Raw genomic sequence first — 18,970 nt, 5'->3', positions numbered from 1 at the left:
GATGTGAAAATTAACGTATGATATGATTTGTATGTGTAGTACTAGCTAAGAAATAGAACGTTAGTAGCACAGATATGAGTCTCATATTGTTTCCAGTACAGGAAGAGTTAAGAAACTTCAGTTTATCTATTCAGGAGGGCTTCTCTGAGCTCTCTGACTAATTTAGTCAGAGAGCAGTACTATTTTCTGAAGCACCTCTGTCTCTCACTGTTGCTTGCTAATTTAAAGAGAATCTGTACTCTAATATTCTTACAATAAAAAGCATGCCATTCTATTCATTATTTTCTCCTGTGCCCCTCTGTGCTGTTTCTGCCACTCTCTGCTGCAATCCTGGCTTGTAATTAACAGTTTTAGGCAGTGTTTACAAACAAACTAACCAGCTTCTAATAGGCTCAGCTAAGGGCTCTTTCACATCAGAGCTTGCGTTGGAGAATGCTCAAAGCATGCGTTTTGTTGTATGCCTTTTAATGCGTTTTGATATGCGTTGCACTGCAGTGAGTGTGCGTTTTTAATCCGTTTTCAATCCTTTACAGCACATAGAAAAACGCAGGTAATTTTTTTTTTCTTTTAGTTTTCAACTTTCTACATTGTTCCTCTGTTGCATTGTGGGACTGATTGCCTGCGTTAACGGATTGAAAACGCGTTTTACATTGACTAACATTGTAACGCATAAAGCTAGCGTTGGCTGAAAAACTGCGCCTGGGTGCAGTGTAACGCAACGCACAAAAAGGCTGCGTTATATGTGAAAGCTAAAATGAAAGTCTATGGACTTTCATTTCACCTTGGGTAACGCAAACTTTACCCTTTGCGTTGAAACGCAGAAAATCTGCCCTAATGTGAAAGAGCCCTAAGCATAGTGTGTGAGTCATTCAGAGTATGCAGGGGGCCTGCAGAGGGTGTGTATCGCTTCTACCAATCACAAGCAGCCCTGCACATTCCACACAATCAAGCTTTAGCCCGACAAACAGGACAGAGGAAAGATACATTGATTTATTACAGAGACAGTGCAGTTAGGAAAGACTGCAGTAAGGGCCTGTTCATACTTGCTGCGTTTGTAGAACGCGTATAAATTCAAAGAAACGCAAGTTGAAAAACGCATGCGTTTTTCTTGCGTTTGAATGCGTTTTCTATTGCGTTTTGCACAAACACGTGACCCAGGGGAAAAAAAAGAATTATGGGAACCGCAGAGGAAAACGGACGCTAAAAACGCAATAGTACGCGTTTTTGATACGCGTCCATAGACTTTCATTGCGTCCGTTTCTATGCGTATCGCACAGAACTGCGTGCAGCAATGCGGATGAGAAACGTATGCGTCTCATACGCATACATGTGAACTAGCCCATTCAAAAGCATTAGGAGCCGTTTCTATGCGTTTTTGGTACCAGTACGCGTTCCCTGAAAACGGCTAGGAACGCATATAGTCTGAACAGGCCCTAAGCCAGAGCAGATTAGAACAGGCATAGGAACTTATAGGATAGAAGAACTAAGGCTGAAAAATTTGTTACAGAGTCTCTTTAAGGTTTTTCTGCCTGGAAGTTCAAAGGGTCATTAGCTCTGCTCTGTTTCATCATTTAAAATGCAAAGTGTAGCGTGTAAACTGCAAATATTAGAGAATGATGCAATGTTATGAAAAAAAGCTATATAAATGAAAATAAAATGATGGGCCTCTATTCTTTGCTACTTATGTTCTAATAGGGCCCGTTTCCACTTGTTAGTGATGCGAATGCGGCTACCGCCGCCAGCCGCATAACTTCCGCATCTTCCGATGCAGAAGTCAATTGAGATGGGACGCAGATGCGGCCGTGCGAGAATCTGCAGCATGCTCTGCACAACGTACGCAGTGGAAACTCTTCCATTGCCGTGCATGTGTTTCAGGACACCTGCTGTGCGATGCGGCTGTGCAGCCGCATCACACCGCTCTTAGTGGAAACGGGCCCTTAATTTATCCATGCTGCACATGCATTATGTGACATTATTCATTATATCATAAGTGTTTTTTGTTTCTTTTTTTTAGCTTTGGTGTCACTTTAAGGGTGTTTATCATTTGTTTCATTGTCCTGATCTAGAATGCAGTATACTTCCATTACTGATTTTAGCCTCATCTTATAACAGTGATGTCACTTCCAGTATATACAGTAATACAAGCTGTTACTTTGTGCATATATTGATATTAAAGTAGCTGCAGTGTTTGGTAGTACATTTGAAACTTAACCACCCTGGCGTTCTATTAAGATCGCCAGGGCGGCTGCGGGAGGGTTTTTTTTAAATAAAAAAAAAACTATTTCATGCAGCCAACTGAAAGTTGGCTGCATGAAAGCCCACTAGAGGGCGCTCCGGAGGCGTTCTTCCGATCGCCTCCGGCGCCCAGAATAAACAAGGAAGGCCGCAATGAGCGGCCTTCCTTGTTTTACTTAGATCGTCGCCATAGCGACGAGCGGAGTGACGTCATGGACGTCAGCCGACGTCCTGACGTCAGCCGCCTCCGATCCAGCCCTTAGCGCTGGCCGGAACTTTTTGTTCCGGCTACGCTGGGCTCAGGCGGCTGGGGGGACCCTCTTTCGCCGCTGCTCGCGGCGGATCGCCGCAGAGCGGCGGCGATCGGGCAGCACACGCGGCTGGCAAAGTGCCGGCTGCGTGTGCTGCTCTTTATTTGAACAAAATCGGCCCAGCAGGGCCTGAGCGGCAGCCATCGGCGGTGATGGACGAGCTGAGCTCGTCCATACCGCTAAGATGGTTAAACTCCTAAATGTTTTCACTACTTCACTCGTCTCCATTGAATATGATTCTACCTTAGCTTGTATCAGCTTTTGAGCACACTAGGAGTATAAGAAGCCAAGTGTTTTGGGCTTTTTAATGTTTTTTTTTTTTTGCAAAAGTCACATGTCTATATTTAGCTACTATTTTATACTAGGCTAAAATGTAAATATTTTTCATTATTGATCACAGCTTAATTTTTAAAAGCCTTTAAACCTTAGGTGCAGGGCCGGGCCGAGGCATAGGCTGGAGAGGCTCCAGCCTCAGGGCGCAGTGTAGGAGGGGGCGCACAATTCATTCAGCTGTCATTCCTAATTGTGTTTGAAGCAGAAATAAGAAAAGGGGATACATGGCAGTGACTGCAAGCCATATAACTAGATATTAAGGTGTTGGGGAGGTTGTGGGCCCTGTGGCGCCTCTTAGTCTAATAGCAATCAGTGTGTGACGGCTGGGGTGGCAGGGATAGAGGGGCGCACTTCGGTGTCTCAGCCTTGGGTGCTGGAGGACCTTGTCCCGGCTCTGCTTAGGTGGTTTTAAAATAAAAGGTTGGATACTTGCCTTAGAAGAGGGATCCCCCAGAGGCTTCCCACATCCCCCTGAGGACCACCACCACTGATCAGGACCCTGTGAGAGTTCGTGGACCCTCTCCTGTTTGTGCACAAACGTGGCTGGTACTGCACCTGTGAATTAACGGCTGCATCTGCGCAGTACCATGGAGCCACTCATGCTCCAAACTGCTTTGGCTTACGGTGCAGGTGCGGCCCTACTCACACAGATGCAGCATGGCTGCTGTCATACACGGGCGGGGAGCGTGGCCATGGAAACAGTCGACAAGCTTTTGTAAGATCTGGTCAGAAGGGCCATGCGCAGCATTGGGGGCGATGAGGAGATTGGAAGCCTCTGGACTATCCAGAACCCACCTAGGCATAGGTGATATATGGGCAGCACGGTGGCGTAGTGGTTAGCTCTCTCGCCTTGCAGCGCTGGGTCCCTGGTTCAAATCCCAGCCAGGGCACTATCTGCAAAGAGTTTGTATGTTCTCTCCGTGTCTGCGTGGGTTTCCTCCAGGCACCCCGGTTTCCTCCCACATTCCAAAAACATACAGATAAGTTAATTGGCTCCCTCTAAAATTGGCCCTAGACTACAGTACTTACACTACATAATATAGACATATGGCAATGGTAGGGATTAGATTGTGAGCTCCTTTGAGGGACAGTTAGTGACAAGATATATATATACACTGTACAGCGCTGCGTAATATGTCGGCGCTATATAAATACTAAATAATAATAATAATAATAATAATAATAATAATAATAGGCAACTTTTTTTTTTTAAACCGCCTCAGGTTCACTTGAAGTATAAATACACTGAATTGTTTGGTGTATGAATGGGACCTTAGGCTAACCAAACATTTTACAATTTTATTGTATAGTCTTGTAAAACTGCCTGTTCTGATAAGTCATTTTATTGACCCTCACATTATACAGTTGGTAAGTTTGCAAAAAGATTGTACTGTCAGTATGTAATGCTGGGAATACACGGTTCGTTTTTGCCTTCGTTTAAACCTTCGTTTCGATTGTGCCTTTTGTCCTTTTCGATCCCGAAATAATCGGTCATACGGTTAATATCACCACCCACGGTTTCGTTTTTTTTTTCGATTCTGATGGTTTCGTTTTTCCAATGATCGAAGGCTGCAAAGAAACGAAACGAAAATTCCTTTTTACAGGGACGGACTAACATAAACGAACATATAATCGATCTGAACAGCCATCAAGCCTACCAATGGCTCGGATAGATGGATAAAGAGAGATAATATCAAACATGTTCGATCACTAGTCGTTCGTTTTTGGGGTCTATTAATCGAAACTATAATGAGATTATGACTATTTTCACATACGTTTTCAACACTCGATTCGTTTACCGAACGAATCGAAGGTTTAAACGAAGGCAAAAACGAACCGTGTATTCCCAGCATAAGTTGTCGTGTATACTGTAGCGCTGTGTTGGTCACATAAATAGATTTCTCAACTTCTCACAAGGAGGTCCACCCTCCCCTTCACTGTGGTTCCACTTCACCTGTAATAGCACTCCATGTGCATAAACAGAAGGAAGGGGAGGGATCCTCTCACCTGTAATAGCACTCCATGTGCATAAACAGAAGGAAGGGGAGGGATCCTCTCACCTGTAATAGCACTCCATGTGCAGAAACAGAAGGAAGGGGAGGGATCCTCTCACCTGTAATAGCACTCCATGTGCATAAACAGAAGGAAGGGGAGGGATCCTCTCACCTGTAATAGCACTCCATGTGCATAAACAGAAGGAAGGGGAGGGATCCTCTCAGTGTTCTATCAGTAAAGCTTTTAATAGAAGTAGTGTGCATACAATAAAAAGTACAGGTTCGCTCAAATTTAGAGGGTCCTAATCCAACTAGGACCCCCCTTGACTGTGCTGGCTTCCCACCGTATCCCCTGAGGACAGGGACAGCCGAAACTAGTCGGGACGAGAGCAGGCAGTTTGATCACAGTACGGAAGGGTTTTTAGTACCAACGCTGGGAAGCCAGCACAGTCAAGGGGGGTCCTAGTTGGATTAGGATCCTCTAAATGTGAGTGAACCTGTACTTTTTATTGTATGCACACTACTTCTATTAAAGCTTTACTGAGAGGATCCCTCCTCTTTCTTCTGTTTCTGCACATGGAGTGCTATTGCAGGTGAGAGGATCCCTCTCCTTTCTTCTGTTTATGCACACGGAGTGCTATTACAGGTGAAGTAGAACCACAGTGAAGGGCAGTGTGGACCTCCTTGTGGGAAGTTGAGGAATGTATATATGTGACCAAAACAGTGCTACAGTATACACTACATGCTATTCTGGGAAAATGAATTGTTCCAGCTGTGGCAGCAGTGTGACACACCACATAAGAAACTGGTTGGATGCGCCTCTGGTTTACTGTATATAGTATATAAGTTGTCAGCTTTACTAGGCAATGTAAACAAAAAAAAAAGACCAAATTACAGTATCGACTGTATATGGACAGAGTAATGATATTGTGACATGGTAGGATTTTGATTTCATATATGGGTGGACATTTTTGGTACGTTCCAAAAGCTCAATAAAATCTTAGTACTGTAATTGGTGGTAATATTATGAGTAGAGCAGAGGAATTATATACTGCTTATCTAGTGCTGGCCTTATTGGAGTACACCACAAAAGCTTAATGTGTTCGTGCTTTATAAATCGATATACGGTATAACATATATCACCACTATACAAGTGATTTTGTTACTGATTAGATTTAGAGACTCTGAAGTCTCCTAAAATCCCACCTTCTATTAAACATTTAACTTTAGCACTATAAGCCTTGCTAAAACGCTGCATCCCTGCAGCAGAAAGCTGTCTACAAACCCCCCCAAATCCCAGTGGGAAAATGCGGGGAGCGCGTCCTCATAGAGGCAGAGCTTAGGGCTGTAGCTCTGCCTCTACTAGCGTCAATCCCCGCTGATCGCCGCCTCTCCCCGCCCCTCTGTCTTCCTTCACTGAGAGGAGTGGAGATACGCGAGAGATTGACGCTAATGGAGGCAGAGCTGTAGCTCAAAGCTCTGCCTCCTGGGCAACAAAATCCACGACCAGGAAAGTTGCGAATTTTGCCTCGGTGCTTGGGGGGTTTGTAAACGGCTTTCTGCTACGGGGATGCGGCATTTTAGCAGGGCTGATGGTGCTAAAGTTATATGTTTAATAAAAAGTGTGATTTTAAAAGGCTTCAGTGTCTCTTTAAACAATATCTTTGAGCATTAGTTTACTGCCACTATAACTTTTAAGAAACTTGCTGTAAACCATGGTAACAGTATAAAACTTAAATGTAAAAGTTTCCCAGAATTCTTTTTGCGTCATTGGTTCTGAAACCTGCACAAAACGTGTTGTAGAGATGGTTGCATCCCCCATGCCCCACTTACTTTGCTGGGTGACTCGTTTATTCCACAGGAAGGAGGCATCCAATCACACACAGATGTTGGTTCTGTGTACACGTAACTGGAAGTAATCACTCTATATTCTCACTTATAGCTGAATTCAAAGGAAGGTGGCTTTACCAGGAAACCTGTGAAACGGCTGAGTTATGACATTGCTCGACAAGTAAAGAACACTCGAATTTAAGTGCTTGGGGTTAGGATGCTCATTTGGTAGATTTTCTGACTCAAGGCAAGTATAGTAGTAGTGTTCTCAAGCAGTCAGTCTTAGTTCCTTAGATTAAAGAGAGTTGAGGTCGTCTGAATGGCTCTTCGTTATTTTCACGACCATCCATACAAACAATACAACTGCTGTGTTGGAACTAGAGGTTTGCTACCACACTGACTGTCTCTTCAGATTCTGTATTGGGCAGGGCTGAAATCTTTCACTGTAGATAGATTTTACATTACATGGAACTTTTGTCTTGTTCATGCTTTCCCGGCAATACATTTTAATTTTGAAATGTCCTAAAGAATATAAAGTAGGACAAATCCAAGCTTTTTCTAATACGTTTTTTTGGAAGGTCCAGGCAAGAGTACACAGTACTTACCGAACTGTTATCCTTAGACACACAACCATGAGTCCAACATCCTTGCAATCACCATATGCTGGAAAAGCGTCACTAGTGGGCCCCTGTCCTCAGGGCCTTTGATTGTTTGGAAGACACTAACATGTTTAACCAAATTTTTTGTTGCCAGTTACTTCATTGAGGAGGATTGGTGAATTACAAGTTTTTATCCATTCTATCAGTTGGTCCAGATAGTGGAAATCAAATCTTGTCCTTCTTCCAAACTTCATAGAGCACACCCCTTAACCAGCTGAGCGGTCTGGACAAGCTCAGCTCGTCCAACACCGTCAGAGGCTGCCGCTCAGGCCCTGCTGGGCCGATTTTCACCAAATAAAAAGCAGCACACGCAGCCGGCACTTTGCCAGCCGCGTGTGCTGCCTGATCGCCGCTGCAGCGCGGCGATCCGCCGCGTGCAGCGGCGAAAGAGGGTCCCCCCAGCCGCCCGAGCCCAGCGTAGCCGGAACAAACAGTTCCGGCCAGCGCTAAGGGCTGGATCGGAGGCGGCTGACGTCAGGACGTCGGCTGACGTCCATGACGTCACTCCGCTCGTCGCCATGGCGACGAGGTAAGCGAAACACGGAAGGCCGCTTATTGCGGCCTTCCGTGTTACTTCTGGCCGCCGGAGGCGATCGGAAGAACGCCTCCGGAGCGCCCTCTAGTGGGCTTTCATGCAGCCAACTTTCAGTTGGCTGCATGAAATAGTTTTTTTTTTATTTAAAAAAAACCCTCCCGCAGCCACCCTGGCGATTTAATCAGAACGCCAGGGTGGTTAAAACCATCAACACATCAATTTCCATGCTAAAAGGTACTAAATAAATTGGGATTCATAGACGGGCTCATGTAAACAGTATACATTATAAAGGCTCCAGGATGTGTTGTGGTGTTTTTTTTTTTTTTTTTTGTCCATTGGGAAATTATGCAGGAAAACACTGAACAGGGTGTTGTGCCTTAACTCTGTCTTGAGATACTACACCAGAGGTGATTCTGAGAATGCAATGAGATTCATCAATGGTACTCGCCTGGATGACCGAATAATCAGAACAGACTGGGATGCTGGCTTCAAAGAGGGCAGGCAATATGGTCGTGGCAAATCGGGTGGCCAGGTAATCTGCTTTGGCAAAGGGAAAAAAGTGTTTTTACTGGTGCAAAATGGCTGTAAGGTGAAATGAATATAGTTGGTGCATTTGCTGATGGTTTTATACATCATTTATGCTATTCACAGAATTTTAATCCACAAATCTGTACTGTAAGAAATAACATGCATAAACCGTAGTTGAGGGCCGGGTCAACATATTTCAGACTGCTGGGGGCCAAAGTATACATAAAATGGTGTAGAAGTCTTTGCGGGCCAGACAGTGAAGCATACCCTGATGACAACCTGCAGTGTCACCTGATGTGGAATTTGGAATTACTGCTCGCTGGCTTCCATGTGGAGGGGTGGTGCCAGCACTGCTATTCTATATGCGGACCACCAATATTTAAAGATGTAGCTGACCGCATCTAATACAATTTGTGTGTGGGGGGCCGGTAAAAAAAGCCTCGTGGGGCCACATTCGGCCCGCAGGCCTTTGTTGAGGACCACTGCGCTCTAGACCAGTGTTCCCCCAACCCTGTCCTCAAGGCTCACCAACAGTGCATGTTGTGTGGAAATCCACACAGGTAGGTAATCAGTTCTGCTGATACACTAATTACCCCACCTGTGGATGTTTGTGGTTTTCTGCAAAACATGTACTGTGGGACTTGAGTACAGGGTTGGGGAACTGTGCTCTCTAGCTCTCCTATAGCTAGGATAGTTGCCCCAATATGGCTAGTGTAGTGCCCCAATATGGCTAGTATAGTGCCCCTGTATGGCTAGTACAGTGCCGCCACTGCTGTTGCCTTAGCCGGCGGCCGCTACCTTATATTCCCCCCTCATGTCCGTGTAGTGATTCCCAGCAGCGCACAACGCGGCTGCTGTGTGATGCGGTAGCAAGCAAGGCAGCGGCTTCCTGTAGCGGTGATGTGTATCGCCGTTACTATGGGAACCACTCTCCTGCTTCCTTCCGCATCACACAGCAGCCGCGTTTTGCGCTGCTGGGAATCGCTACACGGCATGAGAGGGGAATAAGAGGACAGTCCCGCGGCCCAACTGCAAACGTCCCACGGACCAGCAGTGGGCCACGGACCACAGTTTGGGGACCCCTGCTCTAGACTATCCAGATGCTTCATACTAATGAGGCATGTTTGTTTGTTTTTTTTTATTTCAGGTATACTTTAAAAAGTCACTAATTTCATAAAATGTTTTTTTTTATAAATGTGCAACAAAATATTTACTCTTTTAATAAGGAGATTCTAATTTAGTAGGTGTAGAAAAATCAGAAGTTATTTTAAGCACTTTATAACAGTATGATTAGCGGAATGACAGGGTGGTGTAATTAACAACTTGAGGACCACAGTGGTAAACCACCCTAAAGACCAGGCTGTGTTTTGTGTAATTGGCCACTGCAGCTTTAAGGCCAAGCTGCAGGGCCGCACAGCACATGATTTCCCCCCCCCCTTTCTCCCCACCAACAGAGCTCTCTGTTGGTGGGGTCTGATTGCCCCCCCCCCCCCCCCCCCCCCCAGCCCTCCCTGTCTTTGACTTATTCTGGTGGTTTTTTTTTGTTAGAAACCCCCTCCCTCCCCAAAGCTGCTGATCGCAGCGCTGTACTATGTAAATACACTGCGATCACGCCATCTAACAGTCTCCCGAGCGGCTATAGCCGCTCGGAGACTGAAGCCGGGGCGGAGCTCCGCCCCCCGAGAAGGAGATGCGCGCACCCTGCGCGCGATCTCCTTCAGTAGCCGGCTCCAGGACCTGACGCCAATTGGCATCAGGCGGTCCTGGGGCTGCCGCCGCGGCCACGCCCGCTGGTGTGGAGCTGTCGTAGATAAGTTAACAAAAAGTGTTTCCCTACTCTTTATTATGCATACAATTATGCTTGCTTTTGTCTCAAAGTTCCCCTGGCATGGAATACAGCAGGGCTGAGAACTTCCATTGCATTGGATATATTGTATCAAATTCATTCAGAAAACAAGGTGTCCATCAATGATACGATCTTACCAAATTTATGAAATTTGGGGGACTACCTGCAGTATCTGTTCAAAGTATATTTAGGCCTCTTGCACACTACATGTGATTCCAATCCTTTTTTTTTTTTTTTTTTTTTTTTTTTTAATATATGACCAGATTTTTGATTCAGATAAAAAAAAAAAAAAAAAAGATTCTGTCTTGATGGGCACCTTAAAGGTGTACATTAACTGTATCGTTTTTAGTGAACAATAATATTATTCAGGTCCTATCATGTGAAAAGCTGGGGGGGGGGGCAATCCATCCTGAATATTTGCATTCAGTTATTTCTTTAGAACTGGTCAATCAGCATGCTAATCAGTCATTTCCTGGATCATATCAGATCAGTATATGATCACCTTATTGTTTGCAGTCACACAAAGCAGTACTTCTGCTTATTCATTAGGTGTTCTCTAAAGATAATTGAAATCCTGGATAAGTATGCAGATCAAATGTTTCTGATTGAAGTCTGACTAGATTAGCCACAAGCTTGTTTGAAGTGTGTAATTTAGACACTACTGCAGCCAATGAGATTAGCAGGACTGCCAATCAACTGACTTATGTATGGAAGCCACCATATCCCTCTCACAGTGTACTTTAAGTTTTCAGTAGTCTGATTTTGTTTTTCAGTTATTAGTGGAGACCTAGGGTTACACATGGGGTATAGCCCTACCCATAATAGGTTGGACATTTAGAAGAAAGTTCTGCCCCTACGCTATACTCATCCTTCCTCAGTAGTAAGCTCCAGTTTTAGCTTGGTGTCTGTACTTGGTGGACAGTGGGACAGTTTAGTTAGTGTTGCTGTTTTTGTATTTTGTATTTTTTTTGTATAAGCACATCTGAGGGAGTGAGTCTAAAGAGATTGAGGTGGTCCCTTGTCCCATTCAAACACACTTGGGGGCCCAATGTGATGGCTCTGTGTGCCAGATTTGGCCTGCGGGTCGGATTTTTGACATGCATGCTTTAGCATCATCTGCACAGATTATATGGTTTAAATTTATATTGATATTATTTATATCTGAACTTACAGAACAGAAAATCATGTTTATGACTGTAGAGCACAAAGCTTTTTTTTTTTTCACGTGCAGGTAATGTTTTTTTTTTTTTTTTCTTTATAGGTCCGAGATGAGTATCGTAAAGATTATGATGCAGGAAGGGGAGGCTATGGTAAAGTTGTTCAAACCTTCTGAAGAACAAGCCAGCCAAGTTTCAGAGATTTCCTACCTGTGGCAGAGAACATTTTGGATCCTGGATCTGCAGTTCACTTATTTAAACAATGTTTTAATTTTTTTTTCCTCTTCAATGTAATGCAAATGAATAAGGGCATAACTGCCTATAAGGCTTTATTTTTTTAAGTCCTTCATTCTACAAGGACATTAAGGGAGTCGTATATTACTACTCATATTTTAGAATAAAACAATGTTTACCCTGGAAAGTTTTGCATCATTTTAGTATCTGTGTAGCATTGGCATGGGTTTGGATTTCTTTTTGAGTGTGTTGTTATCAGTTTGAGTGAGTGGACTTGATAAAACTGCATTGTTTATCTTGCTTCTACAAACCTTTTGTATGATCTTTCCTATTAAAAAACGAGTATATTTAGGACTATATTTGTCACTTTGAAATGAACATGGGCTCCAGCAATTCACCGTTAAATCCTCCCATGTAATAAAAAAAAAAAAGTTTTAAGAAATGTGGTGTTTTAAAGAGTAACTGTCAGGCTGCAAAAGCTAATTTAAACCTCTATTCTCCTGTGTTAAACCGTTTAGAAGGAATCCAAAAGGCAATACTGAAGTTAAAAATCTCTCTTACTTTGATGTGTGCTGAACAGCAAGGCTAGTATTCCCAAGCTCCTAAGGAGGCCGGCAGGACGCATAACAGATACTGCAAAGCATTCTGGGGCTGCTTCTTCTCCCCAGTGCACTACCTTGGGTCATCCACTTCATCTCCCTATCATGTCCTAAGGCTGCTTTCACAGTGGGAAGTTACAGGCTCATGTTACAGCAGCTTGTAACAGCAGCCTAAACTCACAGCACTAAAAAAATCACAGGGCACATGTTCCATTAGAGTACACTGCACGAGTCCGCTATTGTTCCTAGCCACATGGATCATTAATATTCACTGCACAGTAGTGTTGTCCATTAGGATCTTTTTTGTGAGTGGAATCATCAGGAAGCAGGGAGGATATGACATCAAAATGGCTTCATAGGAGACAGACAAACATGGAACCTGCCATGAGCTGTCAGGAGCATCATTCTCTGCAAATACTATATAAAGATTCTGTGAAATCCAAACGTGGACAGTGAAATGCATATGTAATGTAAGTACAGCCAATATTTAGCTACTGATGTGTTTTTTTCCTCTAAAACCCTATACCTAACAGCTCCTCTTTAACCAGCTGCCGACCGCGTCACGCCAGTAGGCGTGGCCACGGCGGCAGCCCCAGGACCGCCTAACGCCGATTGGCGGAAGGTCCTGTTTAACAGAAATGCGGGCGATCGCGCGCGCATGCGCGCGCACATCGCCCGGCATGACTTGCGGCCCCCCTGTGTCTTCAGCCCGCCGGCCAATTAGCAGCGCCGGCGGGCTGCGATCATTCAAACAGCCCAATCCTTTGCGTATAATACACGTTGTTATGTAAACAACGTGTATTATACTGGCTGCCTCCTCCTCTCCTGGTCACAGCGCGCCCGGACCACCAGGAGAGAGGACGGCAGCCCTGCTCAATTAGACCCGCACGTTTCCCTGCTCGATCCCCCACCCGATCGCCGCTGATCACCCCCACTACCCCCCTCACTGGCCCTGCCAAGGCGTCTGACTGAGGTCTGAGTGTCATCTGGTCGCCTGTCACAGCTCTGATCGAGGTCTGTGTGACATGTGAGTGACATCGTTGCCTGTGCACAGTTTTTTGACTTCTGATTGATTGATTGATTGCGTTGTGATTATTGATCATCTGTGATTGCCCTGTGTTTTCAATTGCTGTATACATTGGTTGGCATCTGACAGCGGCACTGTGATTGATATCTGGTCGCCTGTCACAGCTCTGATCGAGGTCTGAGTGAGATCTATTGTCTGTGCACTGATTTGACATCTGATTGATTGATTGATTGATTAGTGATTGGTATTTGATCATCTGTGATTGCCTGAGATTTCAATTGTTGTTTACATTGGTTGGCATCTGACAGCGGCGCTGTGATTGATATCTGGTCGCCTGTCACAGCTCTGATCGAGGTCTGAGTGACATCTATTGTCTGTGCACTGATTTTTGACGATTGATTGATTAGTGATTGGTATTTGATCATCTGATTGCCTGAGATTTCAATTGCCGTTTACATTGGTTGGCATCTGACAGTGGCACTGTGATTGATATCTGGTCGCCTGTCACAGCTCTGATCGAGGTCTGAGTGAGATCTGAGTGACATCTATTGTCTGTGTACTGATTTTTGACATCTGATTGATTAGTGATTGGTTTTTGATCATCTGTGATTTCCCTGTGATTCCAATTGCTGTTTACATTTGTTGTAATCTGACAGCGGCATTGTGATTGATATCTGGTCGCCTGTCACAGCTCTGATCGAGGTCTGAGTGACATCTATTGCCTGTGCACTGTTTTTTTGGCCAGTGAGTTAGCTAGGCCCCTTTTGTTAGGTAGTTAGCGCCCAGCCCACTACACCGCAATCACTATAAGTCGCTGATTAGCGTCATCACTGTCGCTAATCTGCATTGGTACTATATAGTATCTGTAAGTGATCAGTACTGATCACAGTCAGATCTATATAAGTACGTTAGGGTCACCTTAGAGTAGGCTCCACTAAAAACGCAGTGTTTGCCCGATCAGGTCTGATCGTTCTGCCGCACTTGCGTTCAGCCCTCCCCACCAAGTGAAAGAAATTTTTGTTTTCTGATCACTGCAAAAAAACACAATAGCTGCGACGCTATAAAGATCAGTTTTGATTTTTTTTTTTTAAATCAAAACTGAGCGATCGCAGCTCTTTACTTAACAAATACTCCCATTTGCTAGACAGGTGCATTTTTTCCTGGGTGGTCTCAGAGGAATACCCCCTAAATTTAGCAGCCCAAAATGGCAAAAAAGATGTATTCCCTGCAAGAGGCCTACAGTATTATGGCCGAGTCGGGTGAGAGTGATTGGGACTTCTCATCCGATGAATCCGGCTCAGAATATGAACCTGTAGAGGACAGTGACTCTCTGACCGATAGTTCTGATGACGAGGTTGTGGTCCCTGCTAGCGCCAGGCGTTCCCGACCCCATGTCAGTGGACCACAGGTTGCGCAGGATCAACCTCAAGGCCAGCAGAGTGGTGCTAGCGCTGATCCAGATTTTGATGGTGAGGCATGCACCAACAGCGCAGCACATCCTGGACTTGAAGCCAGTACTTCCGTAGACCCTGGTGAAGTGGCGAGCACCAGCATGGCAGTTGAAACTGGTTCGGTGGTACGTGCAGTAAGACCCCAGTCGCAGCCACCAGAAACACGGGCCCGTAGTACCCCTAGGCTCCCAGAGGTGCTGGCAAACCCTCATTGGAAGTTCCCTAATTCCGCCGCACCCGTAGTGCCCCCTTTCACCGCCCAGTCTGGAGTCCAGGTGGAGACAGATCATCTAGGATCGGCCCTAGACGCTTTTCATCTGATCTTCACCGAGGATCTCTACGACTTAGTCGTGGCAGAGACCAACCGTAAGGCCACACAATTTATCACCGCCAATCCGAACAGCTCCCATGCCCAGCCTTTTCGGTGGAAACAGGTCACAGTTTTCGAATTTAAAATATTTTTGGGCCTTCTCCTTAACATGGGTCTAACTAAAAAAAATGTATTGCGGTCCTATTGGTCTACGCACCCAATACATCACATGCCCATGTACTCTGCTGCCATGTCCAGGTCACGTTTTGAGGACATCCTGCGCTTCCTGCACTTTAATGATGATACAACCTGTCATGAAAGAGGCCACGCTGACTATGACCGGCTCCACAAATTTCGGCCCCTCATAGACCACCTGTCATCCAAATTTGCAGATGCTTACACCCCTGAACAGAACATCTGTATAGACGAGTCCCTCGTACATTTTACCGGGCGCCTTGGCATTAAGCAGTACATCCCAACCAAGCGCGCCCGGTATGGGGTCAAGCTGTATAAGCTCTGTGAAAGGGCCACAGGCTATACATATCGCTTTAGGGTCTATGAGGGCAAAGACACAAAATTGGAGCCGGTCGGATGCCCTGACTACCTGGGGTGCAGTGGCAAGATTGTGTGGGACTTGGTGTCACCCTTATTCCACAAGGGGTACCATCTCTACGTGGACAACTACTACACAAGTGTGGCCCTCTATCAGCATTTGAAGATACTCGGAATTCCCTGCTGTGGCACCGTGCGGCCTAGTCGCCGGGGCTTCCCCCAATATCTCACTGCTACCCGACTTGCACGGGGGGAGAGGGCTGCCTTGTGTAATGACGACCTTCTTGCAGTGAAATGGAAGGACAAGAGGGACGTTTACCTTCTGTCGACCATTCACGGAGACACGACAGTCCAAATTCAGCGAGCAACTGAGGTTGTTGAGAAACCCCTCGCCGTCCACGACTATAATTTAAACATGGGAGGGGTGGACTTCAATGACCAGATGTTGGCTCCCTATTTAGTTTCCCGAAGGACCAGCCGCTGGTATAAGAAAGTGGCTATTTACTTGATTCAATTGGCAATGTACAACAGCTTTGTTCTCTACAGTAAGGCTGGGAGAACAGGATCCTTCCTTAAATTTCAGGAAGAGATCATTTCGGAACTCCTGTATCCAGGAGGGGCCGTGGCCAATCCCCCTAATGTAGTTAGCCGGCTACATGAAAGACACTATGCTTATGTCTTTCCGAGTACCCCAGGTCAACGCACCCCAAGAAAACATTGTCGTGTCTGTAAGAGGGATGGAATGAGGCGTGACACCACTTTTTATTGTCCCTACTGTCCTGACCAGCCTGCCCTATGCATAGGGGAGTGTTTTGAAAAGTTCCACGAACACATTCGCTATTGGAGTAGGGAACGTGAGACACAGTAGTAGTCTCTCAAGGCTCTTTCACACTGGAGCGATGTGTTGCAGCATATTGCCTAGCGAAAGTCCCACTTTGCGGTCCCCCCTTACGCCGGAAGTGGTTGACTTAAAGCTAGTGCATACCTACGCTACTGCGCGGCTCCTGTGTGTGAAACCAGACATCTGCTTTTGAGAGACCCAAATACATTGGAGTGATGGTTGCAGCAAATTGCCTAGCGAAAGTCCCACTTTGCGGTCCCCCCTTACGCCGGAAGTGGTTGACTTAAAGCTAGTGCATACCTACGCTACTGCGCGACTCCTGTGTGTGAAACCAGACATCTGCTTTTGAGAGACCCAAATACACAGGGCTGCCAGAAACCTCTCCTTTCACTTGGGACAAAGTGCATAGTGTACTTTGCTACATCTCTGTGCGATTTGCGCTTTGCACACTGTCCCATGGGGAAGGAGAAGTTTGTCCTCGGAAGGTAAGTTAAAAACAAACAAAAAAAAAAAAAACAGGTAAGCAAAAGTTCCAAATGTTATTGTTTGGTTAAAAAGGTTTAATAAAGTTTACGAATGTTAATGTTAATGAATTTCTTGCATTGCTGCTTGCTTGTTGTTTTTTTGTATGTTTTTTCTCTCTCTTTTTCCATCCTTTACCCTTCCAGGTGGACCGAGCAAACGACTGATCGACCAACCAGCTGCAGCACTGATGGTGCATCCTGACAGAAGCATTGCGCGTCTGTCAGATTACACACAAGTCGGTGCATGCAGCGCTGCAGGACGAGATTTCTCCTCCGCAGTAAGATACGTTTGTCAAGGCATATGAGCTGAGGGGTGGTGTTGGAGCTCCAATGCTTTGGCAAGCACGTTGTATCAAAACTGGCAAAGGTTTTTTTCATCCACATCGATCGATGTGAATGGATTAATCTGGTTTGCCAGGGCATAGGAGCAAAGTGGGTTTGGAAAATTTTGTGGGCGGTGCTCCTATGTCCTGGCAAACGCCATGCCCCCCTCTTTTTTCACATATTTCGGCAGATATTTTTTCATCCACATTGATCAATGTGAATGTGAGAATCTTTGCCGTTCATTTTTCCTTTTATGGAGAAAAAAATGCATCACCCGTATGCCCAATATAAGGAGTATAGCAGAAACTCCTAATACTGGCCATACATGTAATGATTGTGGAGACGCTAAAATGCCAGGACAGACCCCCACAAGTGACCCCATTTTAGAAAGAAGACACCCCAAGGTATTTGCTGAGGGGCATGGTGAGTTCATAGAAGATTTTATTTTTTGTCATAAGTTAGCAGAAATGGATTTTTTTATTTTTTTTCCCACAAAGTGTCATTTTCCGCTAACTTATGACAAAAAATAAAATTTTATATGAACTCAGTATGCCCCTCGTGGAATACCTTGGGGTCTCTTCTTTCCAAAATGGGGTCATTTCTGGGGTGTTTTACTGTCCAGGAATTGTTTGGTGGGGGCCTAAATTGTGAGCACCCTTGTAAAGCCTAAAGGTGCTCATTGGACTTTGGGCAAGTTTGCGCAGCTAGCCTGCAAAAAAAGTGTCACATATGTGGTATTGCCATTCTCATGAGTAGTAGTATAATGTGTTTTGGGGTGTCTTTCCACACATACCCATGCTGGGTGGGAGAAATATCTCTGTAAATGACAATTTAGTGTAAAAAAATGGAAAAAATTGTCATTTACAGAGATATTTCTCACACACAGGATTGGTTATGTGTGAAATACACCCCAAAACACATTATACTACTATTCCTGAGTACAGCGATACCACACGTGTGACACTTTTTTGCAGCCTAGCTGTGCAAAGGGGCCCAAAGTCCAATGAGTACCTTTAGAATTTCACAGGTCAATTTTAATTATTTGGTTTCCAGACTACTCCTCACAGTTTAGGGCCCCTAAAATGCCAAGGCAGTATAGGAACCCCACAAGTGACCCCATTTTGGAAAGAAGACACCCCAAGGTATTCCATGAGGGGTATGGTGAGTTCATAGAAGATTTTATTTTTTGTCACACGTTAGTGGAAAATGACACTTTGTGAGAAAAAAACCTAAAAAATCCATTTCCACTAACTTGTGTCAAAAAATAAAATATTCTATGAACTCATCATACCCCTCATGGAATACCTTGGGGTGTCTTCTTTCCAAAATGGGATCACTTGTGGGGTTCCTATACTTCTCTGGCATTTTAGGGGCCCAAAACCGTGAGGTGTAGTCTGGAAAACAAATGAGTAAAATTGACCTGTGAAATCCTAAAGGTACTCATTAGACTGTGGGCCCCTTTGCACAGCTAGGCTGCAAGAAGGTGTCACACATGTGGTATCCCTGTACTCAGGAGAAGTAGTATAATGTGTTTTGGGGTGTCTTTTCACACATACCCATGCTGGGTGGGAGAAATATCTCTGTAAATGACAACTTTTTCCATTTTTTTACACACAATTGTCCATTTACAGAGATATTTCTCCCACCCAGCATGGGTATGTGTAAAAATACACCGCAAAA

At 45.0% G+C, this 18,970-nt stretch overlaps 1 protein-coding gene across 1 annotated transcript in view; it reads left to right on the top strand.

The window, feature by feature from the left end:
* Positions 1–12,016, top strand: part of NCBP2 (nuclear cap binding protein subunit 2) — a 27,587-nt gene extending 15,571 nt beyond the window's left edge. The window contains exons 3-4 of the mRNA XM_068281117.1: positions 8,291–8,429; positions 11,533–12,016. Coding sequence (XP_068137218.1) covers positions 8,291–8,429; positions 11,533–11,604 — 211 coding nt within the window. The 3' untranslated portion in view covers positions 11,605–12,016. The remainder of the gene's footprint in view (positions 1–8,290; positions 8,430–11,532) is intronic.
* The last annotated feature ends 6,954 nt before the right edge of the window (positions 12,017–18,970 follow it).

Source organism: Hyperolius riggenbachi, chromosome 4, assembly GCF_040937935.1.
Source record: "Hyperolius riggenbachi isolate aHypRig1 chromosome 4, aHypRig1.pri, whole genome shotgun sequence".
In the NCBI taxonomy this organism is placed as follows: Eukaryota; Metazoa; Chordata; class Amphibia; order Anura; family Hyperoliidae; genus Hyperolius; species Hyperolius riggenbachi.
Note: the sequence above shows the minus strand (reverse complement) of the source record. Positions and strands in the feature narration are given on the sequence as shown.